Here is a 25,425-nt window from a genome sequence, read left to right as displayed (position 1 = left end):
ACGCAATGCGCACCTAAGATGCACGAAAGACGCGACATCTACGATCTATGGCACCCAGGCTCGAACACCCCAATGTACGTGATTTTTAACATTTTATAAAATAGGTACCAGAAACATAAGCTGTTCGAAGATTTTAAAACTCCAGGCAACTCTGCGCGCGGTCAGTGTGTGCTCCGGTGAAATATCAGTTTATTCGTGGCCAAGAACCAGGACTAACAGCACCCTGTTCCCCGTTGCTTCCAGAACGAAGTTGCAAGGAGTAACTGAAAACCCGGTAGCACGGCGACATATTTATCCAGACAGTGGACAAACATACTTGCTGGAGTACCTGGCACCTGTTCACTTTCTTCTACGTACAGAGGACTAAAGTATCGTCAATGAGAGGAATTGCATGGTGAGTGGTTAATACGATTGTTAAACTATTCTGTATGAATTCGTGGGGACTGCACTTTAGCATATGGATAAGAATTTACATGCATTTCGCGGTTAGAAGGGCTAAATACTCGTAGCTTCGTTGGGGGCCTCGTCGTTTGTTAAAATGGCGGGATATATGAACTAGTCCAAACGTATGATCGTATTGATACAGAACGTGAAAATATCATTGTTAAAAGTTTTTTAGAATTGCATTGGGACGTTGGCTCACGTGTGCCAGTAAAACGAATTACGTTCGGTACGAATTGCGTGAAGGCGACAATACATAAATAACGTCACTGTGTGTACGCAAAGTGCACGGGGCGACAGTGACGACGGCAATGGACACAGTTGATCGCGTGCATAAACATGCATACGCACACATGCGACGTACACTCACCTCGATACAAATCGGCAAGCAGGCAGCAGGCCGTCACAACACAACGCCGCGCCGTCGCATCTCCTCCCGCTGCGCCGCGCTCCGTTCCTCCTCTTCTCGTTCATTCATTCCTCCTCCACGCGATGCTGTTGTTTTTCTCGGCTGACATTCGGTGTGCCGGCGACATTAGCAGATGTTAGCAGATGTTAGCAGACGACACACACTCCCCACTGCGTAGTGGCCAGGATAAAGTACGATCTTTGGCAATTCGAGCAGGATTTATCGAATCACACCGACCGATACTAGATTTCGCTTCGAGCTGCCGTCCGATACGGATGCCCCATCAAACCGACGCCATTCTTTCTCCCAGGGTTGTTTACATCGCGACCCATGCGACCAATGTGTAATTTCCACATCACTCCCCGTGGCTCGTGCTGCACTTGCCTTTATATTGCCATCGGCAAGCCCGCAGAGTTTTCGATAGGGGCTCTAAACGTGTGCAATAACCTGGGCGGCGGACGAGCTCCTAGATCAGTTCTATCCAAAAACTACTCCCGGGAGCGAAGCAGCTCTCCTCCCACTCCGCGTGTTTGTTACCATAATACACGGGCGCTCTAAATAGTTGACGCGTCATACATATGTGCACTGGATGTAAAGCCGATACACGGTGTCCAAAGGGGAATAAACCGCACGGGGGTTGCACTGGATGGTCATCCATCTAAGCAGAGCCGTGTCGAAGCGAAACTCACGGTTCGTCGATCGTATGAGAACCGGTGCTTTCCCGGTGTGATAACGCTGTGATATCGAAAACAAAAATAGTCTCCCGTAGGCGCCGAAAGATCGCGCTACTCTTCAAGCTGGTTACGTCGAGGCGACCGCGGCGCGGCGTGACGTAAACGGCTGTAAACGGCGGCTAACGACGAACAGAGTCGTTAGGAGGAGAGCGATGACAACGAGGAACAAGCACCAGCACTCGTCCACCAAATGACTGACGTCCCGATGCAAACTGCGGTAGACTAAGCGCGGTGTGTGCGATACCACCTCAAGGACGTCCGCGAACGTCTGGCCGGCGACTCGGCTGCTACCACAACAATCGAGCGACATTTGGCTGCTCGAGGGCCTCCTCGTGGTGCCTCCGGTGCTCCTCTTGCTCCATATACGCGTGGTCGCCGATTAACATGCGGGAAGCGCCCACGTACGAATGCCGTGCGCGTTTCATATATATACATAAAACGGTCGCGCAGCGACAGGCCGACTAAACGGGCTGGCTAAGCGGGTTTTCGCTTTCGACTGAAATCGAATGTTCCTGCCGGCTAGCCGGTGGCGGTGCCTCTGTGTGTACGTGAGCGCTCGGGTGCTCGCGGGCGTGCGCGCACGCGTGCATCGCTGTGCACGTACGTAACGCGCGTACGCGCTACGCACACCATACTCGCGCCGCGCGTTTCCACCAGCATCCATCCAGTATCGGGTGTCTTTACAAGTAAACCGTAGTCTGCCCGACTCGCGTTACAAAACGCCAGCGCGACGGGAGATGAGTGAACCGATTGAATTACCCGGGTGACACGCGCGTACCCTGCCAGACCACGACAGGTACATGATTTCGGTTTACCTTGACGGAGGTCACGCCTGGGCTTCGCGCGGGCACTAACGCTCTTCCCGTATCTCTGCGTGGTCTTCCAACGAGATTAATGATGCCTGGGGCGTGATAGGGGAAGTTAGGATGAATGCTGCTCCGAGGCTCGATCGGAGCTGCCAGGTATTATTCGGGGCGCATGGAAGCAGTGGAATGCCACTTCACGACCGACTGTGAAAGTTGTATTAATTACACCGCCTTTTAATGCGTCAGCATTTTTTCACTCCGGTTTTTATGTCTTTTCGGGAGGAGAACGGAATCGACCGCGTTCTACTCGAAAATACTCTCCGTGTAGCTTAACGCGGGCTATTGAACTTTCGTCAAGTTGCTATGTTGCTTTCATATCTTATAAAAAATGTAGTTTATTGGAACTTAGTCGTACTCTAATTATATGTATATGTACAGCTGGTATACCTTATTTGTAGGTATATACAGTAAGTCGTGTGGGAAATATTCAAAGGTTTTAATTACTTGGAAAAAGTGTACTTAAAGTTAAACTTAGCTTAAGAAAAATAATTTCTTTTAGATGATAGAACGAATTGTTTCAAAGAATTACGCGTCTATTTCTTCTCTTCGTTTAGATTATACTTTGTCTTCAGTTTATCTATTTCTTCCATCTTCTTGTCCACGTCAACCCGTTTAAATGCCTTATTGCTTTGATAGTACAAGACCACTAAGTACCTGTTACAAACATTAAAACCGCTCAGATGATCGCAAGCATTCTTCGCGTCAAATATGTCTTCGTAGACAACGAAAGCGGTTCCTCTGGTCTCAGCAGTGTTGCCTCTAAAATAACAAAGTCTATCGGTCTAAGAGCTTACAATAGCTGTTACGTTTCTGTTAATCGTTAACCAAAAGTAGTACTTACACTCTGATTTGCCTGATGGCTCCATATTTGCCAAAAATATCGTACATTTCTTCGGCCGTGATTTTGTACGGCAAATTTCTGATGTACAGCACCCTGTTTACTTCTGGGGGCAACCTCACCTGCAAAGGGAAACATTTTGGGCAAAACAAACGGGATAGGTTAGGTTCACAGAGGTTCGCGCAATGAAGCCTTCGTGTATCGATTTGTATACTTACGTTAGCCCTTCGTTGCAGCATAGCCATAGTCATTTTTGCAAACTGTTTTGTTCTACCTACCACAGGAAGACAATATATCTTTCACTGCGAGTTAACACAGCTAAAACTTGTTCAGGTTCGCTAACAATCAGTAACAATGTATCTTCTCACTTCTACTACCAGAGAGCAGCACTGTGACATCTTAATATAAGGATGTCTGAAAATACTTCTCGAAAAAGCTTGAAATATACTTGGTGTTAGAAAAATCATGAATTCATAAAATCAACGTACAGTCGTACATGTCTATTTCCAGCGTCAGAACTTCTTTACTCAGAAGCACTCGGAAGTGTCAGAACAAATCGCTTAAGTGAATTCGTAGATTCGATAGCTACTTAGAGATTGGAGCGTTAAAACCGGCCAAAAAAACGATCCGTAGCACTCCGCTCTAACCTTTCGTGCATCCTTCGATCGAATGTGATCGAATGAATGGGAAGCGAGTCAAGCGAATCAAGTGAGTGAGAGGTGGCAGGCTGGCAGGACACAGGAGTAAGACTGATATTACGACCCTACTCGAGACTTGGCGTACCTATATATTTTTCCATGATTTTTTTTCGACGTTCTCGTCTCGGCGCTCGGTCGTGTTTACTTTAACGCGCGGTTGATTTCGTCGACTTCTCGTATTCCGCTGACCATGCACGAGTGTGTGAAAGAGAAATAGGGAAGTAGGTGAAATTGTCCAGGCGTAAAAGTAAACATGCCTCGAGCGTCGGAACAAGAGGCAGGAAAAATAGCGCCAGGTAGCCTTTGAAGCGATTCAAAAGGAACATTTATTACACTCAGAGCTATGTATGTTCGTAATTTTTATTCGTAGCAACGGTACTCGAAAACAAACAATTAAAAATGGTACTAGTAATTGGCATATTTACTTGCAATATCGTTTTTTCCTTGAATCTTCTTCCCACGGATACTACTACAGTCGAATGAAATGTAAAGTTATACGATTTCACCACGCTCGTCTCATAATGCGTTCAGTTACGTTTAGAAGATTTACAGTTCACGATATCTTTCAGTATAGAATGTATATAGATTATAGATGTCACGACCACATAGTTTAAAAATGTACTTGATGAGAATTCTTAGGTATTGTTTAATAAATTGACACATTAAATAGTAAAATCGATAGACGACGCCGACGGCTAATTGTAAGTATCTGATGTTTCGACACTCCCGTTTTGAATACGCGAGATACGTGACGTATTCATCAAAGTATGTAGATATTGCTAGTGGAATGAAGAGATGGCACAACAGACCAATGCCTGGTTGCAATTAGAACCGTCAGGTATTTTCTATGAAGAGAGCTTCGCTAATAATTTATATCTTGTTAAAAGCTGCGATGTCCACGCTCTGCACGAAATCCTCGAGTTCTTGAATCTTTTCTGTGAGCCAGTCCACGGAGACTTTGTCGTCCTCGACGACACACGAGATCTGGAGTTTGTGAATTCCAAAGGCAAGGGGGACGAGTTTCGCTGCAAAAGAACAATTGCTTTCACTGGTCTCTGAAATTGAACGTTGAACCACCGTATATCATAAGGTAGTCTCGCGTTGATAACTCACATGCTCCCCATAGGAGACCATCGGTTTCGATCTTTCGTACTTCTACTTCGATAGCCTTCATGTCCGTTTCATCGTCCCACGGTTTCACATCCAATATTATGTTGGACTTGGCAATCAGAGCTGGTTCTAAAAATTATTCCATACTTTGCAGGCCTGGTCTAATTAATCAGATTACAAGCGTTGATTCAGTGGACAACTTACTCTTTGACTTCTTCGCGGCATATGCTGCCAATCTTTCTTCCCTAACTTTTGCAGCTTCTGCATCTTCCCCCTAGCAAGTCAAGTATTTGAAGAGTTTACAGTATGAGCCGCAAGCAACGACATTTCAGCTTGGTTAGTTGTACAGTTGTGTTTTGTGTTGAATTCATGTGATAAATAGAAAAATATAATCGAATGCACGGTATTCTGGGAATATCTGGTGTACTATGTCTCGTAAATATCGTACGGTTTAAAGTTTAAACACTTTTACGCCCTAGTTGGAAAACGTGTGTGGTGTGTCCTAAATTGTATTAGTATCGTGCAGAAATGACTTGAAATATTATGTACGAAGGGGGAGATTATTTGCTTAGTGTTGATTTCGCGCAATTTCTGCCCACTTGCCTCTGAGTCGGAACCAAAGAGATCTACGTCGTCGTCGTCCTCCGCCTTTTCACGTGATTGCTTTGGAGCCGGATCAGATTTCGCAGGCGCGGGTCGATCGATCTTCTCTTCGAGAACTTTAACGCGTTTCTCCAATTTGTCGATAGTACTCCTCAATTCTTCGATGACTAACGGCAAACATTCGTGAGACGGTGAATGTTATATCGGCGAACAACTTGGAACAACGTGGAACAACGTGGTCTCACTCAAACAATACAATACTCACTATGTTCCAAAGTATCTTTCTTGTTATCAGTCGGAGTGGTAAGACCGGCAACGGCTGCAATATCGTCCATCTGTAATTTAATTGTAATGACGTAACAGAGAGATAAACAAGTACGAAAAAAGTCCAAACTAATACTTTCGTGTAGACTGTAGAGACTGATATTATACCCACAGATTCGATTAATATTAGATGTTATATTAGTAAGCAGGTTCAAAAGTTTGTTATATAAGGATGTGCAAAAGGGTGCAGTACTCACACACTGTAAAGATTGTTTAATATGTTGACGAGCCTTGGCGACCTCATTGGCTAAACTTCCACCAGCAGATAAAATTGGAGTAGTGGTTTGTTGATTTCCCTGTATCCACCAATATTAAAAATCAGCTCAGACTAAACTGATTGATATAAACAATTCAATATCATATCTCTATCGGGATTTGTAAATGAACTTTATTATGCTAACATCTAGTTCTTAAACCAAGTATGTACTATGTATTATCTACTTATTGAATATAAAATTTCGAGTACAAAATTACGTACGTTGCGAAGGGAAGTGTTTACTTATTATTTTAACCAAGTAGAGATAGATATTTCGAATGTTTGAAAGTTCGAAAGGTGGATGAATAAAAAGCACAACAGACGATTTCACCACACACTGCTTAAGTACTCGTTTATTCTTATGCTTACTACTAAATGAAATCTCGCAAAAACGTATTTATTAATAAACACAAGACCACGAAAAAATATTAAAGTATCCCTTGTCATAGGCAAGCAAGCATTACAATCACTGTGTTTTTACGATAGGAGAGGAGCATGCATGCAAGGTGTTAAATTAAAAAAGGGTAACTCGTGTACATTTTTCTTTTGTACACCTGCTTCTTAGTAACTGTCAGATCTGAGAATCAAAGAGCAATGTAAATATCAGTGTTCAGTGGCATAGTGGTGGTTGCTTTTTGTCGATATAAAACAATATAACAATATACCGTGTATAAATATTTTGAAGACAGTAAGCAGATTTCTCTAATACTCTGGGCAATAAAAATAACTAAATAAAATTCTATGTCGCATCAATACACACACAACATTAACATTGCATTACGATATGTACCTGATTAGGTAATTGCTGTTTATTCCGTATTAGCTGTGTATGAGCATTTTCTTTTACTTCCTTAACATCATTCTTCCCTTGTCCCCTATTTCTATGCCTCGTATCTGCTTTATTCTTTTTCTCTTTTACTTCTTTCGTATTATATTTCTTGGATTGCGCGTCGTTCGGAGTAGTCTCTCTCTCCTTCTGCTTCTCCTTCTCTTTCACGTTATTTTTAATACTATCTTTAATACTGATACTATCATATTTCTGCTTCTCGTCCGTGCAGTCTTTCTTCCCCTTATTATACTCATTCTCATCTTTGTCCGCCTTTGAAACTTTCGCTTGGCATTTCGGCTCCTTCGCAATGTCACTCGAAACATTCTCGGAACTGTGTAGCTTGTTATCTTTCGACTTCTCAGATTTCGCTTTAGACAAAGGGTTACTGTTCAAAATGTCTTGGCAGTTGTTAGTTACAGAAACTTCAGACTTAATAACCGGGCAGCTTTCCATAATCTTATGGGACACCACCTTGAAACATGTTTTAAGCTATGCAAGTAGACATTCACGTCTTGCACTTAATGTTAAGAAGACAACAACTAAACGAAGCATGTTCCTGCTACATGCCGATTGGCGATTGCAGTCTTGTATTGTCACTACAGAAAAGAATTTCACAGAAAGATTTCATGCAACTCCTCGGATTCGTCGAATATGTGAACAGGGTGTGGCGTGGTAGAAACACAAATAATAATAAAACGAACAAACGGACCAACTCATTATAAATTTCACTTTACTGTTATCAATGATATACAAAGGTCTCGCCACAGAAGCTCTGTATCGGTAAAGAAATGCAGGATCACATGAGTTATTTCAGTATGCAACTGGGAAGGGAGGGAATCAAGGTCTTTACGAGTAAAATAAAATTCCCAACACCTCATGAAGTAACAAGCTGATAAAGTGTTCCCTATCACCAGATATTCCCTGAAGTGTGTGTTAGAAATGTTAGTCTTTTTCCTCCTTTTTGTTAATACGAAAAAAAGAAACACAAGGCACAACCAAAAGGCATACTTTAGCCACAAGCCACAGATGTTGGGGTTCAGGTTGAAAATTCTCTGTTTGTAAACATACTGTTGGAAAAATTACATGTTCTTTGTGTCTGTTGTTTTGTATGTTTAGAAACATTTATCCTACCCCCTCGGCAATCACCTCCACGAGTCCAATAACATAACATATAGGTAATCCAGTGGTAGAGAAAAGATACTTACCTTAGCCATTCTTTCAAAATATAGCCGTTCTGCTTTGTCATAGGATGGCTTGTCGAACCATACCTTCTCTTGCGCTAATCCTGATTTTTCCATGTTTTAGATGATTTGGTTAACAATTAAAGATGCAAGTAAATTTCTGTAAAACGAAATTTAATTCATCTTAAATCTTAAATGTCAAATGTTCGAACACGGAAAATAAAGATATTGAAAAATTTCCCATTATTAGCATTTATTAAAAATACAATTCTTTCGTCAATACGTATAAAATATATAAAAATGCTATACAATACTGAATAAGTCAATATCTAATATCACGAATAACTGAATATCTGTTACAAAACAATACGGTGCAACGATCAACAGTCTAACATATAGATATTAATTAACATCACGAGCTATCGTCGTCACTGCTAAAATATTTAGACGTAAATGGAGGTTTCTTTGGTATTTTATGACTAGATAAATCAAACGTATACACTCGTTTGACGGTTTCTTTTTTATTCGGTGTCTTTGTTATTTCATCCAGTAAAGAATAAATTTCTTTTTCTTGGGCTGGTTTAGCTACGCACGGGTGTACTTTCAATGGATTAAAGTATCGCACAAACGCTTTGAGTTCCTCGAACGAAGCATGCATAGAATAACATATATTAAAAGTCCTTTTTTCAAATCTATCCCACTCTCCTACGATACTTGTATCTTTATTCCTCCATCTCATCGCAGATGGAACTATGGTTAAAATATTCTCACCGGTTAAATCTCGTCTACAATATAAACCTGAATAATTTTTTGCCGTGCAAGCATGAATCGGGGTACTGTTCCCTTCGTTTGTCACGTGATGAGATAATTCACCGATGAGGCAGTAGTTTCTATAGATATCATCTTTTACATGAACTTTCATTTTTAACTCTTTGGAGAGCTCTATGAAAAGATATTCAGAACTATATCTGGCTGAACACTTCAGAATAACAACGTTCCTTGGGTCTTTGCTTAACCAGTCCCTGATAACGCTATTCAGTTTAGTTATACCTTCTTTTCTAGTGGGGAAACGGGGATACTCGTTACTTAAAAATGTTGTGTCTAAATAGACTTTGGTAAATGTTCTCGGTAATAATTTCTTATTCTGACAGTAATGAAGACCCTTCAACTTTGGAAAGTCTATTGGATTAACACGAAAGTCACCAGTGTACAATATCGACGCGCCGTTTCTTTCAAAAAGAAACATCACAGATCCAAGGCAATGCCCCGCTGAAATACAGCTGACAGAAATCAGGATTTCACCTTCGCTTTCTACTTTGTATTCTATAACAGTTGGCGTATTAATATCTATTCCCTTTATGCAAGAACTTTTAACCTTATGTGCACTTTCTAAGAATATTTTTGTAATAGGACTGCAATATAGATGCTTCTTATATTCTTCTAAATGAGCAAAAAATGTGCTTGATAAACCCTCCATATGATCTAGGTGAAAATGGCTAAGAAAAAATACGGAAGATGTTAAATTGTCTCCATCAAAACGATCCACAGAAATGCCAGGTATCTCCTCGATAAGCCCAAGGAAAGTTGACATTCTGGAGTGCGTTGCGTTCCTGTAATTTATAAACTGGGCATCAACCCAATCTTATATCTTAATATTAACGATATTTTAAATCGGACATGTTTAAGTAAAGCAGTTTATCCTTATTCCCAGAACCAACTAATCTATTGAAATTCAAGTAATTCTTTACTCTTATCCAACGCATATGCTCGTCAGATGGGGACGGTAAAAGTGAGTTATCGCGCAACCACTAAAACAGATGTTCGCGAAATCGGAAAACAAAGTTTCCACTTCTATAGGTAAGTAGTAACTTGAAATCAATCGTGTATCGTATTAATGAGTGAAGGAGATTAAAAGGGGTTGTCTACGAACCGATGGGCCACAAATATGTGCAATTCTGTAAGAACAGTCAGTAAATTTTGCACTGGAACTTCAACAACACGAATCCGCCATGTGCCGTATTGATCGATTAAAATTCGATAGTTATATAGCGAAGTACGATTAATCCGATGTTCGGCGATATTGCAAAACGATCCGGTATTAGCGTCGATTATATACCGCTTGAATATTATTAAATATACCTTGACTCGTCACAGATTGTCAGATTGATGCAACAATTGTCTGCTCGCCAAAATCTCTCTGTGTCTCTCTGCCGGATATAACGTGCCAATTGAAGAGGAATAGAAAGAAGTGAAAGAACGATGTACAGAGAGCGATGGAAGATGTCACTAGAGTACAGCGTTGTGGGGAAATTCTTTTGGCCTGGCAGACGGTTCACTGTGGTGGGCTGGCGGAGGCTAGACTCTTATCACTAGTACCACTGGCGAACTCAATACGCCTCTATTTTTCACAACTTTTTAAAAAAAATCATTTATTTTCCATTCAGGGAGGTGTCGGATTAAATGATTAATCAATTTTGCTGAGTGCAACTGTGATTATCACAGAGAAACATTCAAAAGTATATTGAAAGCAGTAGTAGTAGTACTCTCTCTCTCTAAACAAGTCACACGTATACAAGTACGCACACACCTTTCAGCATTTCGACACATTTCAGAGTAGTTGCTGAGTTGGACGCTGTTCATGAGCAGATGCCACTATCTTTAGACCTCAAACACAGACGAGGTATAGAATAGAACTATCAAGCAATGTATTTTTGTGTCGCCGGTTTAGGGGGTCCTAGGACCCCCTTGCCATTTTAGTGTCGCATGCAACGTTACCGGTGAAGTCTCAAAACAGATTGTAACGCTACGCGTAGTAGGAACTAGAATTAAGCACGAGTAAAACTAGCTTATGTTTTGAGAGTCAATGCCCGCGATTTACAAATGTTTCTGTTAGAGTAGCAATTTAAAAATCGTCTTATGAACATATTTCGTTCAACGGAAAAGAACGGAGGAAGAAAATAAAACGATATCACATTCGTCTTTTAACCTTGCTGTCCTATTCCGGTTTATTTAACGCAAAACAAATTTATTTAACATACAAATTTATATAAATAACAACATTATTTGTGGAAGACATGCTTTCATGATGTAACGTGGAATACCTCGCAAAGGAATTGTAACTTTGTATATTTCAATAAAATGCTGAAGCAGAGAGGACTTTAAAAATTGTGAAAAACTCAACAGTTCCAGTATCTCGCTGAAATATTCCAACTTGCACTTATTCTTCCATCTTAACACTATATTCGTATTCTGGGGTTCGGTAGGAACAATCGAACAACATTTTAAGTTACATAGTATTGCAAGTTAAAGAAATTCTTATATACGACTAGAATATTTGACAATCGCAGCCATCGGCTCGGTTCTCACCGATTACCAGGTCTCACCGCGAGGAGGTTGCTGCGCTTGGAGACCCGTAGAGAGATAGATGGAATCAAAGTTCCATCGATCTCCCTGTACATGAAGCCTACTAAACCAAAGAGATGGATGGAAACAAAGTTCCATCGATCCCTTCGGTTTAGATATAGAATCTAGGGAACTGCCAAGCAATCACTCGATTAAAAGAAATTCAGGAAAGAAGGAAAGGCGAAGGGTAAGCGTGAAACGAGTATTGGACGGCGCAGTTCCTACCACCCTGCTGTCCAAGTCGAAAGGGAAAAGCGCTCGGCGCCTCCCAGACGATTCCTGTTGCTCCGATGCGACTCGTCAGGAGCAAACACTTGACCTGACTCAAACCGTCCAACACGGAGATTGGGTAATCGAACCGGGTGACTTACGCAGGCAGTGTACCAAAAGGTGCACCCCCTACGCCCGAAACTTTTCCCTTTGGACAAGAACACCAAGGGATGAAACTGATCCACCCATACCTATTCCATGCTCAGTCACTTGCTTCCGCAAACGGAAGCAGCGGTAACCTCCTCATCACAGATGAGGAGCCAATAAACGAACAACAAAGTTAATGATTTAGTGACTGCTTGGCAATTTTACATGGGACCTTAAATACTTCATACTATAATAAATTAGCCTAGGCTTCCTTAGATGTCTTCTTTCACTGTCACTTTGCACGATCACTTTTCACTATCACTTTTCACTAGTTTCTTTTTCAATATATCGTGTTATTAACTCCATTCCCCGAGTAACGGTGAACCTGAAAAGCTGAAACAATCAACTACTATATGTTAGTAACGGTGTGGTCGGCCTGGAAAGAAATTAAGGAAAAGCTTATTGAGTTGGAGACGATCGAGATAATTTCGACCAACAGCAGAGCACGCACGAGCATGCAAAACCACCGCAGAGATAAGTACTTGAAGGAAAGAGTGACAGAAGTCACAAAAAACCATCGAAGACATAGACGAGATGAAATGAATCAGGGAAAACCATCGAAGACATCGACGAGACGAAATGAATCAGAGAAAACCATCGAAGACATCGACGAGATGAAATAAATCAGGAAAAACCATCGAAGACATGAAATGAATCAGGGAAAACCATCGAAGACATCGACGAGATGAAATGAATCAGAGAAAACCATCGAAGAAATTCACGAAAATGAAATAAATCGTTTAAACCCATCGAAGAAATGCATCAAATAAAATAAATCATGCAAACCCATCGAAGAAATACACAAAATAGAACGACTCGCGTAAAATTCTCGAAAGTATGCATGGAAATAGGACAGATGATGGAAAACGACCGAAGAAATCAAATTTGACATTCGCGAAACAATAAAATTTTAAATGACTTACCGAACCCCAAAATTTCATCAGCACCAAGCGAATAAACGAACCCAGGCCAGAGGGGCGAGAGGGGCTGGCGGAAGAACCAGGGTTGAAATCCTGACCAGGTCCCCAGCAAGTTCGGCAGCTCCGGGGGAGGGGGAGGAAGAACCAGGTCCCCAGGAAGTCCAGTGTATCCAGGTGGCTCGGCAGCTCCAGGGGGGAGGGGGAGGAAGAACCAGGGTTGAACCTCTGACCAGGTCCCCAGGAAGTCCAGGAAGTCCAGTGGATCCAGATGGCTCGGCAGCTCCAGGGGGGAGGGGGAGGAAGAACCAGGTCTCCAGGAAGTCCAGTGGATCCAGGTGGCTCGGCAGCTCCAGGGTTCCCGGAGGTCCTTTAAGCCCGGAGGACCGACGACGACTGAGTACATGAAGATCTGTGAGCTCCTTATGTAGACTTCGAGGAATGATGTCCCCCGATGAAAACAAGGTCGACGGTTAGTTACAATTGCGAAATCCAGCGAATTCTTCGGCAAAAATGGATTTTCGGCTAAAATATCCATTCCAGTGGCTATTGCTGTGACAAATAATGTTAACAACATTTACACTAACCGCCCAGTATAATTTATTATTAACTATAATCGATAGAACTCGAGATATCAAGCAATTTGTAACATTTGGCCTTGGATTTGCAAATGATTTTCTGCGCCGACTGAATTCTCTTTTATTCTCAATGTTTAATCGTTCGATACATTCATGTTAATGCTTAAATACGTTTTAGTTGAACTTAGTGTAAGTGAATAGTTGCAGGAATATTTGGAGAAATATGAGTGAGATACTTGTTAACATCGGCGAAGTATAGGCTAAAACGATAGACCTATCACCTTATGGGAATTCGCGTTCGCATCACTAACACGTAGAGGCACGGTACTCTATGAAACACTTTTTGGCAGGCACAGGCACTGACTCTACAATCGCGTTGCACACGATTACAAAATCATTTTCTGTTTTTAAACATCCTTCAGTTTCTGAAAAAGTCTTCTAAGTAACGGGTATATCTGAATGGAATCCTGTTAAATTAAAAGGCCTCCCACATAGTCCAGTAATCGATGAAATTGAGAAATCACGAGATAATATGCACTATGCCATGCACACACTGTGCCTCAAATGATGGGTCGGTAATACAGTTTGGGTGGCGACACGACACCCATATGGTGATAGGTCTATCCTATACCTCGTCTGTGTGGAAACAGTTGGAAAATTGGCGGCAATTGATCTGCACAGGTAGGTGCAGGTCACTGTGTAGAAGGTGGTTTGCTGCGTTTCGTCCAAGTAGCAACGAATTTTCAGGAATTTTCAGTAAAAATGACCACACAAGGATCGCCAGCAAAAATGAAAGAATTACGTTTGCCTATGTCGAGAGTGAAAACAATTATGAAAAGCTCTCCTTATGTCGACACGATTGGTCAGGATGGATTGTATCTAGTCACGAAAGCGACGGTAAGGTTAACTCGAGGGTATACCTACTTCACGCTTAACCTTTGTTTTTCCTTACATTTATTCAGTTTCCATATTCGCTATTTCACGGGTTAATTAAAAATTGCTGCTTTCCTCGCACGTTTCATCAAATTAATTTTACGAACCACGCGTATCCGTTGTTAAACGGTTCTTCGCGCGATGCAAGGCAGCAAACGGAATTGTTGGCATAATGTTTGTAGGAATTGTTTATACATTATCTAACCGAAGAGACACATCTTAAAAGCAATAAGGGAAACTCGTTGGACTACAAACATCTGGCGGAGGTGGTACAGACTAACGACACGCTGGAATTCCTCAGAGAAATAATGCCCAGGAAGATAACGGTGAGGCAATTTAAAGAAATGATGGCTGCCAAAAATTCACACAGCAGCTCGTCGGAGACGAGCTCAGATTCGGACAGTGATAGTGAGTCAGAAACAGATTCTTATACCGATAGCGACGATAGAAAAGACAGTGACGCAAAGGAGAATGGGAAATGTGACTCGGTCAGTGACAAAAGCGAGGCCAATGATAAAAGTGATAGCGAAGACGAGACTAAGAGATAGGGACGCAGATGTTGATTTCCCTTCGTATCCGTGTAAGGCAGCCTGAGCTGGCTCGAAAATAACACAATTTCACAAACACGTGATTATAAGTCAATGTTTTAGATGGAATATAGACAATAATTTTAAAATCCGAGCACTATTTTTATATGTATTCGTTAGAAATGAAGTGTATAGTAAATACAGCTTTATTCGCAATAGAACATATTTGTATTACTGCATATTTTGTAGGTACATTACTAAACGATGGTGAAAATTTATACAAAGGGAGGGATTTATTTATTTTTCACAGCTTATCAGCCTAAAAAACCACTTGCTCCTTCGATAGAGTTCCAAAGCAAAATAAGCGCATCGATTTTCCTACTCTTGGTGTAATTTCTTAGGCGTTGGTGTCGAACCTGGATCATACTCGTTCAATTTAATGGCTAGGAAGTAGATCTCAGCCAAGGCTATGATTAATGCGCAAATTATACCTAGCAGCAATCTAAATCCAAAATCTAAATTCCCCACAATCAGTTCCACACCTAGGAATCCAAAGGCGAAACCAGCCAGCACAGAAAATACAAATTGCGCAACAGCGATGAGTTGCTTGTTTATTTGCTTCACTGAAAAATAGATGAAAGCGTACATACTTATAAGTCTATTAAATAGCGTATTCGCTGCTTAATTTGGAAATCTTACTTTGATAAGCCATGGTATCTTCCGGTAGGTACCTTTTACTCGAGTCCACACCTTTGGTCATAGCTTCGTATTCCCTAGCGTTCTGCTGTGCTCTCAGCTTCTGTATTCTAGCTTCGAGCTCAGGATTTCTTGGCGTAACCGTTGGCGTTGGTAATTTTATATCAGCCTCTGTTATAAAATCATGTAAATAAATTTTCTCCATTTTTGTCTTTCTGTGCTCTTTCAAGTATTTGTTTAGCCATTTTATGTCATCCAATTCTAGCAAAATCTCTTTCTGCTTGTCTCTCCCTGATTTCTTTAAGGCAATGACATTAGATGGAACAGTATTCGCTTTTTTAATATTTCGCCATATGAATTCTATTAATTTTTTATTTGGCTTTATTTGTATAGAAGGGTCTTGGATCGCTTCAACTGGCATTCTCGTATATTTTAATATAGAAACGTTCTATCGATAATAAAACAACATAATCGGCAGATTCTTATATATTAAATGCAGTGTTGGTACTAGCTTGTATTGCATTGGTTATTAGAAAGTATAGAATACAACTTTGTACGATTGATCAGCAATTTATGATGTAATATGTAACTTTCTTTCCAGATCCATGTAAAACTCTTTTATCTCTTCCTCCTTTTCTTCAAAAGTCTGATTTACTTTTGCACACTTCTCGCTCATATCGTTAACAAACTTCTCCCATTCTAGTTTCCGTCGTTCCCTATTTTCTTGCAATGCTCCGTCCTACGAGCATCATTAAATATGCACAACAGTGAGAAAATGTAGAACTACTAGAAAGCGTTGTTCCTTAGCTTGGAAAAGTAATGAAAAGTATCCCATACACTGTCAAAATCTTGTTCCCTTTGAAGGACTCTTTCGCACATGCTCAGCGCGACATCAACGTTTGCTTTCAAGCTAGGCAAATGGCAGTCCCCGAGTTGTTCCGTCCGATCCAGTTGGTTCTCCTTTAATTCCGTGGAATATTCAAGTATTTTGAAAAGGTGCTCCACTTCTCGGTCGCCCCTCTTCTCCTACAAGCATACAATTTTTAATCCCCCACTGTAATTTCATTCAGTTACACACGAATGATAGGTTATACACGATAAGGTGGAGTTATCAAGAGTAACGTTTTCGCTTCTGACTACGGAGCTACTATCCTTTGCCAAAGGTCGTTGCTAGATGTAAGTAGGGGCAGTACGAGGGTCCTTTACCTGGAACTCCCGCAGGAAGAAGGTGATTTCACCTTGGATGAATGGTCGATGATCGAATAGTCGGCTCCAAATCTCACCCGTGTCTACGAAAAGGCGATATCGCGAGTAACATTATAAGCAGTCGTGATAACGGAACTTGTACTTCAAATCGTTATAATGAATCCGTATATGCCGCACCTTTGATAACGGACGCCATGATCCGCCGTGGAATAGAGTGGAATCGAGTGGAATCAAGGTCCTATTACAGTACAGTTCAGAGAGAGATACGGGATACGGGTTGCGTCCGCGCATCGCGCTCGATACAAAATTTTCTTCGTTGCTATTCAGCCGAACAGTGGAGATTTGTTACAGTAGGTCGTACAGAGGGAGGTTTCGGTATATTTAGTAAAAGTGGGTTACAGCGAGACGAGCTTCAATATACTGTATGCTATTTATGTATATGTATTTACGTACGCGTAGGGAAAGTATCCGTAGAAATAAGTGGAAAACAAGCGGATGATGTGTTATAACAAATCTCGAGTAAAATAAAGAAGTAGCGAAGGTGCGGTAAGCGGAAATTTGAATCGTGTTTTGGTCGATGGCTAGCTGAACAGTTCTCTGTTCTAAACTGCATTTCCAATTGCAAAATCGCCGCAGGCTTCTCGTTCTGTTCGCCCATCGATCGTTCTGTTTTAAATTAAAGTAATCCGTATCTTCCATTAGAATATATCCTCCCTTTCCACTGGATACTGGTCACTCGGATACCATTTCGTCCGCAATAGGTTTGTCGACGGCCATTGCATACCTACCTATATATATTACACTGAATCAGCCTTTCGAGAACTTTGCTTTCGCTGCTTTTTCCTCGATATAAGTGAAGTATCGAACAAGCAGGTACTTTCACTTTTAAGCGAACAACTCTCATCTCTCAATTGTTGGGCTCTCTCTAGTTTATAATTTCGGCCTCTACAGTTGCAGAGATTGCTCCCCCTTTTCGTTCATTTTTCCCCGGCAAGTTCGAGGGCCTTTGTCCCTTGCGCGCGACTGGCAAGGAAAGTAATTACAGATAGGAAATTGCTCGAGGAAAATGGACTTTCCATTGGGTTCCATGATGGATGGACGTTTAAATTGGAAACAATTATTTTGCGCTCAAAATGAAATCGGATTTCCTTTTTAGTAGCCGCATTAAAAGCTTTTTTCCAAGCCGGCTGAGAGGGTGGCGCGTTCCCTCGGCGAAGAGTATTCGGAGTCACGTATTCGACACCGTTTAATTCCATTCTCGCCTTACAACACGATGCGTCAGTTATCGATCGAAAATTTGAGACATCGAGCAGGCATCGCACGCATATTGCGGCTTGCCATCGAACGGTGGTAGGGATTTCTGCAGTCTATAAATGAAGAGTTCTGCTCGAGCGCTCGTCTATTTCCCAAAACCCGACGGAGCTTCTATCGATCTCGAGGCACAATGGATCGTTATTTGCGCTTCGTCCTGTTATTCGCCGTTCTGCCGTTTGCGATGTAACGAATACGTAGATTCCTCTATTAATTAGAGTTTTTCGCCATACAAGTATCAGAAGTGGTGCGAGGGAAACCGTATCCAATTCATATTACGTTCGCACATTTCACAATTCCTCGTCAATCGAGAAGCAATAGGATTTCAATATCGGACTTATGGGTTGATAAAACCGCGCGGCATAATTTTTTCGTGCTAATCGCTACTTGATTATTATTATTAACTTATCGCTGATTTTCGATTCTTGCAGGCAGAAGGCCGTCGAAAAGGGTGGATGCGAGTGCGCCGTGTTTCCGATGCAAATATCGGAACCAATCATCGAACGCGCACTTCAATATAATGTCACGTGCAGCGGCGAAGGGGAGGAGAAGTGTCAACAATTGTGCATTGCTCTGGTAAGTAAATAACACGGATAGATCGCACGGTTGAGCAACGGAATGAATAGTGAGCGTACACATGGAATTTTCTGCAGGCGGAAAGCGCGAAAGACAAGGCACCGCAGATGATATGCGAGAAGCTGAAGTTGCACGTGGAAAATCTACAGGTCAGTGCTCCATCTTCCGTTTGGAGGATCGTTTCCTAATTATTCTCCTCGAAACGAAATATTCTACAGGTCGCGGTGTACGCGAAAATATGCAAGGCGACCACTTGGAAGTTCACCGGTTTGCAGAGCGCGGATCCGATTTGCTGCCACGAAGGAAATCCAACGCCTTGCAGAGAACCGACAGCGATAATCGAGAACTAAACAAACCGGCTTATGATCGTCCAGTCGGTTCGTTCCCTTTCAAATCTTTCATTACCGTTATTGTTCGTTACGCAATGGCTCGAAAACATTTATTACTCTGCTGATAATTGATGAATTTATTTGCGGCCCGCCGCGCCGTGCCGGTGCACGAGTATTCACGCGCGACTGGCGTAAATAATGATCGATCGAATCGCGAAAACAAGTTCAGATTAATCCAGTTACCATCTTCGCTTTGGCGCGAGCCAGCGCGAGTTATTAATATCGTTTATAGGCAGAAAAGTAGAGTAGACAAAGCAATGCTTTGTTTAGAATGGCTTTAAGGTAGTTACCGAATCGTGGAGACTTAAACTAGGTAGGCACGTTACGGTGTGCCCAGTTAGGACCAACGTGAAGAGGGTAGGCAGTAGACTCGTGGCTCGATCGCCATGATTCACTGCTCTACATTCAGTGCCAGCAACATGTTAACACGTGCACGAGTGCTAACTGTGACGTTTATACTTTTACAAGGGAATAAAATTAAGGATCTTGAACGAGCATCAGTGCCAAATGGTACTTCGCTACTTGTACCCTCGTTCAAGTCTTACTATAAGAATAAACTTTACTCTTAGCGCTTAGAAATTCTACTCCAAGGGCAATACTTGCATCAGTATTTCTTCAGATTCCCTTCCTTTCATAGTCAATCTTCTATTCCTGGATCGGCCTGCATCGACCAGCATCCCCTGACTCGCTCGAAACCACTTTTTTCGATTTAAAATCCTGTTCACTTGGGAGATTTAATCTGACCAGGCATCAAAGGCTCCTCCGGGCAAAATCGTCGGTTTAAAAGCATTAAACGCTCGCTCTCTCGCTCTCTCGCGCTCTCTCTCTCTCTCTTACCACGAAACGATTATACGTACGTAGATCGTCTCTGGGGGTAGCATCGGAATACAGAGTACCTACGCTTCACGGATTCCCAGATATATCTTCTATTTCGCCAATGGTGTTCGGAGAGCCCCGTGCCAGAAGCCACGCTATTCAATAGAGGGTTTGTTATCGCTTCCCCCGACTTCCTGCCGATGAATCCTTCGTCGTGGCTCTCTCCATCGACCTTGCCAGCCTAGGAGGCCATTGTGTACCCACGGTTTTGTCGTCTTTTCTTCTCCTGATTTAATGACTCCGCCATTTTCGCGCCGCCTCCTGCATCCCCTATCGAGAAACCCACTAGATTTGCCGCCTCGCGGGTGTCTGACACAATTCTTCCGAAGGTTGGGCGCGGGGCGACGGCCTGCCGCTGATGATACTGCGTTTAATCGACGAGGAATGAAAGTAGGTAGGTATATTGATTCGGCGCGGCGGCTGTGTGCTGATCAGTTGTATGCCCGATCTGAACGAGGCTTTGTGAGAGAATGGGGTGAATGTTTCGCGTGCAACGTGTCCCGTGGCGCGTCATGCATTGATTTGAACTACTGAAAGGCCACTACGGGAAACAGGATACGCGGGGAATGAGGTCACTGGCAGCTACATTTCCGAGCTGTTCCTAAAATGCGCTCTTCAAGTTTCTCCTCGCGAGGTGGGGCTGGTTATATCATGATCGCCCTGTGACGAGCAATCAACGTCGTCCCTAGAATTCAACTGCCATCTTTAACGAACTTGCGAGCCGTGCCTTTCGATTAGCCAACATCCCGCGCACGTCCACGCGCCCGCATGGAATCTCGATTTAAACGGCAGAACCGAGAAAACCGTTAAATACGCGCCTGAAAGATAGAGTAGAAAGGAGGCCTGTCCGCGAGATAAATCTCAATCAAGCGAGGACACGGAATCGCGTAGTTTATCCAATAATGCGCGGCGCAATCGAATCTCCTGGGGAAACAGCGGCGTAGTCCCGACGGGCGGCAGATACAATTGCGTAAATAATTCTGTACCGATAGGATAATCAATGCGCGGGGATTACGATGCATGTACATCGTTAGTTTGTTAACCGGGGGATATTAGCTTCCGGTCCGATCGTTCCCGCGCGTGCAAATGAGCGTAGAGGGAGTGAGATTGTTGGTGCTCGATCGCTCGCGAGAGCGCACCTTTTCTTTCCCTTTCTTTCCCCGTGCCCTCGAGCGACGTTCGTAGCGCCAATAATCGGAAGAGCAATTTATTCTTCGTTGCTCTGCGACGCGAATCAAGCAAAGTATTTCTATCTCGCAATAATTATCCCTGCAGAATTGCGTGTCCTTTCGAAGACAAAGTTCCCTGGAGCATCGATTTGTCCAACAACCGAAGTAGCCTCGGTCCACTAATTCAAAGTCACCGGCAGAGACCCACATAATGAATGCTTTCGAATGGAAAAAGAGATGGAAATAGATCGGCAGGGAGAGGGAAATAGAAATAGAGCGTCCAAGGATCCGAGGGTGTGCACTGCGCGGGATAAGACGCTGCTCGAAATTAAGCTGAGCCGGTGAAGGTGCACCGCGACGTGGAATCCGTAATTAGATGATATAAATTATCAGCCAGCGGCGGACAATGGAAGTTGAAGGAAAGTGTTATCGGAAAGTAATCAAAGCGGGGACCCGTGTGTGGTATTAATATGCATATTAGCGCGGCTAATATCTGGGGCGAGAGCCTATGAATCGGTTAAATATGGCGTGTAAGATCCATGGGATCTTAAACGCGACCTGACGCGCCGCTAATAGAGATAGATTAGGTACTTGTTTCGCTAATGCCACTGGCAACGCGACTTCTCTGCGGCGTAGATCGATTTTCGTGGGTCGTGGCCCGCGAGGAGTTCTTTCCGCTGTACTTGTCACTGACAACTACTTAATTGCGATAGCACCGGTGCGTATGTCCACCTGCGCGTGGCAGGCCGCGAAGTACGGCGACGCGACGTGCAAACATCTTCCTGGAGCCCATAAGTCGGTTTAATCCTCCACGTGCCTTTCACGCCTCCTTAATGTCAGTTCGGCTCGTGTGTCCTGGCTGCTGAGTGCTGGCCCATGCGCGGACCCTACCCTCCTTCGAGCTGGATGGTCGATTAAGCTGCACTCACCGGAAATCGTAGGGTGTGTGTATTAAAATAGACGCGTCGTTACATCGGAACCTTGGAATTTTTTTGTTCAGGTGCCCAATTCGGGGCAACGCAAACAGCAGCGAATCCTTTCGAATAAGCAGTCTACAGTGTTAGCAGGTTTGAAAGTGCTAGCAGATATAGCTGAGACACCCTTAAAATATTTCTCCCGGGAGGGTTAAAAATGAAGGGAACTGTAATTATCCACGACTGAAGCATCCATGATTATAGTTAAGCCATGCGTTCACTGCCGCATCACGATACGCAACATTCGTGTAACCGGTAACGTGACGTGCAAACACTACGTTAGCCGCCTTAAGCCGGCTCGAGCCTCTGTATAAGCTTCCCGTGTCTCCTCGATGCCATTACAGATCGTACGTTACATGTTACTTCGGCCGGAAACCAGCTTCGGAACTGCATGCACGGTTAGCTGACAATCGCCCGCGCAAACGTGTATTTATGCACGTGTGTTTATCTATCAGCGACACGTCGCTTCGCGTCGACGTGGTTGCTTTGCCGGTCAAAGCTCTGCCCCGTTCGGCCTGCTCGATTTCTATAGATCTGCAATTCGATCGCTGGAAGACCGATTGTCTTTCGAGCGTTAAATCTGGTCCAATCGATCCCTCGCCTCGTCCCCATCCAAGTTCCGTTAAGCCTCAAACGAAACACTCCGCCGCGGCGGCGCGGCGGTGGTCAGGGAAGAGACACAGCTGAATCTGCGAACAGGCGAAAAAGGAAGCTCGGTCGGGTTTGATAAGACTCGGTAGATTAATGGGCTGCTAGGATGGATCCGCTGGAACCGGAAGGCTGCGGATCGAACAGCGAAACTTCGTGGTCCTGCTTATTAACTTATAGCGTTCAAGTTGCCGCTAAACTGATATTAATTATTCCGCTCTCTGCTGCTCTAACTTCGCTTGGCTTGTCGTCGCCGTTCTCCTCGACCCATCTTAAAATTTCTATCCCTTTTATTCGTTGCCCCTGTTAAGTTGCCAAAATTCCTTTAAGCGTTCCTCTTATGCTACCGCGAGGGCACACTTTCCTAAATCTTTCCCCATTACGTCAAATTTTCGCTTTCGAAATAGTAGTCCTATGTCGAGATAAAGAAAAGCAGGACACCACCCTGAAAGCAATATCAGCACGCGAGCATCTTTCACCGAGAAAGTATTTCCCACTAGACGCTCCTCCAGGAGTCTTGTATACGATGGGGGAACCGGAGCACGGTAAACATGATTCTCGTTCCTCGGCCAACACGTCCCTGGAGGTGGGCTCGAAAATACGACTGATCTGTATTCCGTAATGCCTCCGATAAGCTCCTAAAACTGGCTGCGAAACATTCATTCTTGCCTGATACACACGGCCATTTTTTCAATCGCATCATTTTCAAGGCCATCGGAATTCTTGGTCGAATAGGTATGTTTTGCTTTTCCCCGTCCATTCGAGGAGATTTCTGTCCAGGGAAGATTCAGTTTGGAAACAGCGAAATGGAAAAGTTTCGAGGATCGTCTAGATACCGATGGTCTAACGTTCGGGTATTCGACATCCTCGCCAGCTCTGTTTCAGTTACCATATTCGCCACTCGCTGAATCTTTTAGCTTCTTAATTGTTTAGCTTGAAATGCAATGGATCTGCCTCGCGCGACAGAACGCGACAGAATTTCAACGTTAATTTTAGCGTATACAAGGGTGTAATAAATACGGTTTCCAGCTTCGATCGATACGATTTTCATTCTGTATTTGAAACGCAGCCTGCGCCGAACAAACGCGCGGCAAAACACAGCCATCCATCCGATTTTCGTTGCGAGATTGATCAGCGATTCCATTGATTCCACTAAATCCAGCGCATTGATAAAGCTATTGTTGGTCGTCCCGCTGCGAACGAGAAAAAGCATTGTAATCTCTCTGGTTCCAACTCTGTTACCTACTTCTCGTTGAAAGAATGGTTATTATTACGAAATGCGCCGAGGTCAAAGAAATAAAAGGATCGTTTCGGGGTGAGGAGTGGGAGAAAGTTACTGCCCAGTGGACAGTCGAAATCAGCTTTGCTGGGAGTTTACAAAAATTAATAAAAGCAGAGGTATTTTTCTTTCTTTTTTTTTATTTCATGAAACGTTTTACAGATTGTTCTGTAGCGATTCATCTCGCGCGGGTAAACATTTTACATCAGCCCCCAGCCGAAACCACTTTTTCCTGAATTTTATATCGCGATGAGAGCGTTTTATCGCGCTCTCCTGTAAATTCGCTGTTTCACGCGGATTTTAATGGTCCTTTAGAAAATACAAATTACACTTCCACCGCGGCATAAATTCGACGCTTTTGCGCGGATCATTTGTCACGGCCACACCCACCGCGATAAGCCGTCGATATTATTAAATATAATTAATTAATTAAATAATTAGCTCGTTAATTACTTAATGTCAGATGTTAATAACGCGAGCAATTCGTACCGCGTGATTTAGTCCCGTTAACGACGCTCGCTGAATCGCGTGGTTATGGAAACTAGACCGTGTTACCGAAAGAATACAATGCTATCGACTAGATGTGTAGGTGCTTATGTCGTTGCAGGCTAGCCAAATAAAAGCCTCCCGTCGTGCCGGTTTCATTTAAGGAAAGTGGAAAGAGGCTGCCTGTTTCTCGCTCTTTTTCCGTTTTTGGGCTGACTTGCTACCGACTCGTATTACTTGCGAGTCTGGAGGTGCGGCACGTTTCGACGACTACCAGAGACGTCCTTCTGCCCTACTATTTTCGGGGAGAATAATTATTGTTCCCTCGCGTGGCCCACCTCCTTTCAACCTGTACCAGGCTCTATCTTCTAACGAAATTCGCGACGGAACGTCCAAGGAATCGTTCCAACAGCCACCCCACCCGTGAGATACCTACGTTTCTGCTCCAGTCGCTAATTACGAGAAAATTGTCTTCGTCTGTTTCCACCCGGGACTCGAGACCCGAGAAACGTTAATTCTTTTGCAAAGTTTAAGTATCTCCTGTTCTATCGAAGGATAAATATTCGTTGCCCGCTTTAACCCAGCGTCTATCTGAACTCCTCCTGGACTCCTGATACTTGAACGTTACAATTACTCCGCTTTGCCCCGTTTTCATTAAAGAGGATTACGAGATGGTGATCGTTAAATATCACTAGAAGAGGTAGGAAAAGGAGAAAAGGGAGGATGGAATTGCGAAAGCTCCGACTTAGGAA

General features: G+C 43.2%; 8 protein-coding genes and 1 long non-coding RNA gene across 13 annotated transcripts in view; 3 read left to right on the top strand and 6 right to left on the bottom strand.

Annotated features, from left to right (window-relative positions):
* Positions 1-2,078, bottom strand: part of Oatp74d (Organic anion transporting polypeptide 74D) — a 77,552-nt gene extending 75,474 nt beyond the window's left edge. Inside the window, exon 1 of the mRNA XM_076827234.1 lies at positions 812-2,078. The gene's annotated coding sequence lies outside the window, so the exon portion shown is untranslated. The remainder of the gene's footprint in view (positions 1-811) is intronic.
* Positions 232-19,837, top strand: LOC143376666 (uncharacterized). 4 transcript variants are annotated; one of them, XR_013087129.1, is made up of 5 exons: positions 18,125-18,462; positions 18,708-18,852; positions 18,930-19,001; positions 19,071-19,562; positions 19,607-19,837. XR_013087129.1 is itself a non-coding variant. In XM_076827241.1 (4 exons), the coding sequence occupies exons 1-4, from the start codon at positions 378-380 to the stop codon at positions 19,200-19,202; spliced, it is 366 nt and encodes a 121-aa protein (XP_076683356.1). In that variant the 5' UTR covers positions 232-377; the 3' UTR covers positions 19,203-19,837. The 4 variants fall into 4 exon arrangements, 3 of the variants coding, with proteins under 3 accessions (XP_076683356.1, XP_076683357.1, XP_076683355.1); XM_076827241.1 differs by lacking the exon at positions 18,125-18,462 and adding an exon at positions 232-394 and having other exon boundaries at positions 19,071-19,837; XM_076827242.1 differs by lacking the exon at positions 18,125-18,462 and adding an exon at positions 16,918-16,935 and having other exon boundaries at positions 19,071-19,837.
* Positions 2,753-3,679, bottom strand: Sf3b6 (splicing factor 3B subunit 6). The gene is made up of 3 exons (XM_076826055.1): positions 3,507-3,679; positions 3,292-3,410; positions 2,753-3,209 (listed from the first exon to the last, which is right to left on the bottom strand). Exons 1-3 carry the CDS (start codon positions 3,537-3,539, stop codon positions 2,984-2,986), a joined length of 378 nt encoding a protein of 125 aa, XP_076682170.1. The 5' UTR covers positions 3,540-3,679; the 3' UTR covers positions 2,753-2,983.
* Eef1delta (elongation factor 1-delta) lies at positions 4,329-10,583 on the bottom strand. 2 transcript variants are annotated; one of them, XM_076826053.1, is made up of 10 exons: positions 10,429-10,582; positions 8,314-8,449; positions 7,388-7,579; positions 7,070-7,267; positions 6,221-6,319; positions 5,965-6,034; positions 5,700-5,866; positions 5,301-5,370; positions 5,100-5,225; positions 4,329-5,011 (listed from the first exon to the last, which is right to left on the bottom strand). In XM_076826053.1, exons 2-10 carry the CDS (start codon positions 8,404-8,406, stop codon positions 4,857-4,859), a joined length of 1,170 nt encoding a protein of 389 aa, XP_076682168.1. In that variant the 5' UTR covers positions 8,407-8,449; positions 10,429-10,582; the 3' UTR covers positions 4,329-4,856. The 2 variants fall into 2 exon arrangements, with proteins under 2 accessions (XP_076682168.1, XP_076682166.1); XM_076826051.1 differs by having other exon boundaries at positions 7,070-7,579; positions 10,429-10,583.
* On the top strand, positions 5,219-5,849 carry LOC143376138 (uncharacterized). Its single transcript, XR_013087033.1, has 2 exons — positions 5,219-5,377; positions 5,707-5,849. It is a non-coding gene; the product is annotated as an uncharacterized LOC143376138 (long non-coding RNA).
* Positions 8,624-10,361, bottom strand: Snm1 (DNA cross-link repair protein snm1). The gene is made up of 2 exons (XM_076826054.1): positions 10,220-10,361; positions 8,624-9,899 (listed from the first exon to the last, which is right to left on the bottom strand). The coding sequence occupies exon 2, from the start codon at positions 9,878-9,880 to the stop codon at positions 8,702-8,704; it is 1,179 nt and encodes a 392-aa protein (XP_076682169.1). The 5' UTR covers positions 9,881-9,899; positions 10,220-10,361; the 3' UTR covers positions 8,624-8,701.
* On the top strand, positions 14,270-15,284 carry Chrac-16 (chromatin accessibility complex protein 1). The gene is made up of 3 exons (XM_076827238.1): positions 14,270-14,288; positions 14,351-14,500; positions 14,719-15,284. Exons 2-3 carry the CDS (start codon positions 14,366-14,368, stop codon positions 15,082-15,084), a joined length of 501 nt encoding a protein of 166 aa, XP_076683353.1. The 5' UTR covers positions 14,270-14,288; positions 14,351-14,365; the 3' UTR covers positions 15,085-15,284.
* LOC143376663 (vacuolar ATPase assembly protein VMA12) lies at positions 15,205-16,180 on the bottom strand. The gene is made up of 2 exons (XM_076827235.1): positions 15,763-16,180; positions 15,205-15,686 (listed from the first exon to the last, which is right to left on the bottom strand). The coding sequence occupies exons 1-2, from the start codon at positions 16,178-16,180 to the stop codon at positions 15,442-15,444; spliced, it is 663 nt and encodes a 220-aa protein (XP_076683350.1). The 3' UTR covers positions 15,205-15,441.
* Positions 16,331-17,176, bottom strand: Muted (biogenesis of lysosome-related organelles complex 1 subunit 5). The gene is made up of 4 exons (XM_076827239.1): positions 17,143-17,176; positions 16,966-17,048; positions 16,597-16,785; positions 16,331-16,498 (listed from the first exon to the last, which is right to left on the bottom strand). Exons 1-4 carry the CDS (start codon positions 17,159-17,161, stop codon positions 16,331-16,333), a joined length of 459 nt encoding a protein of 152 aa, XP_076683354.1. The 5' UTR covers positions 17,162-17,176.
* Positions 19,838-25,425: the final 5,588 nt, after the last annotated feature.

The sequence above is a fragment of the Andrena cerasifolii genome, chromosome 14, assembly GCF_050908995.1.
Source record: "Andrena cerasifolii isolate SP2316 chromosome 14, iyAndCera1_principal, whole genome shotgun sequence".
In the NCBI taxonomy this organism is placed as follows: Eukaryota; Metazoa; Arthropoda; class Insecta; order Hymenoptera; family Andrenidae; genus Andrena; species Andrena cerasifolii.
Note: the sequence above shows the minus strand (reverse complement) of the source record. Positions and strands in the feature narration are given on the sequence as shown.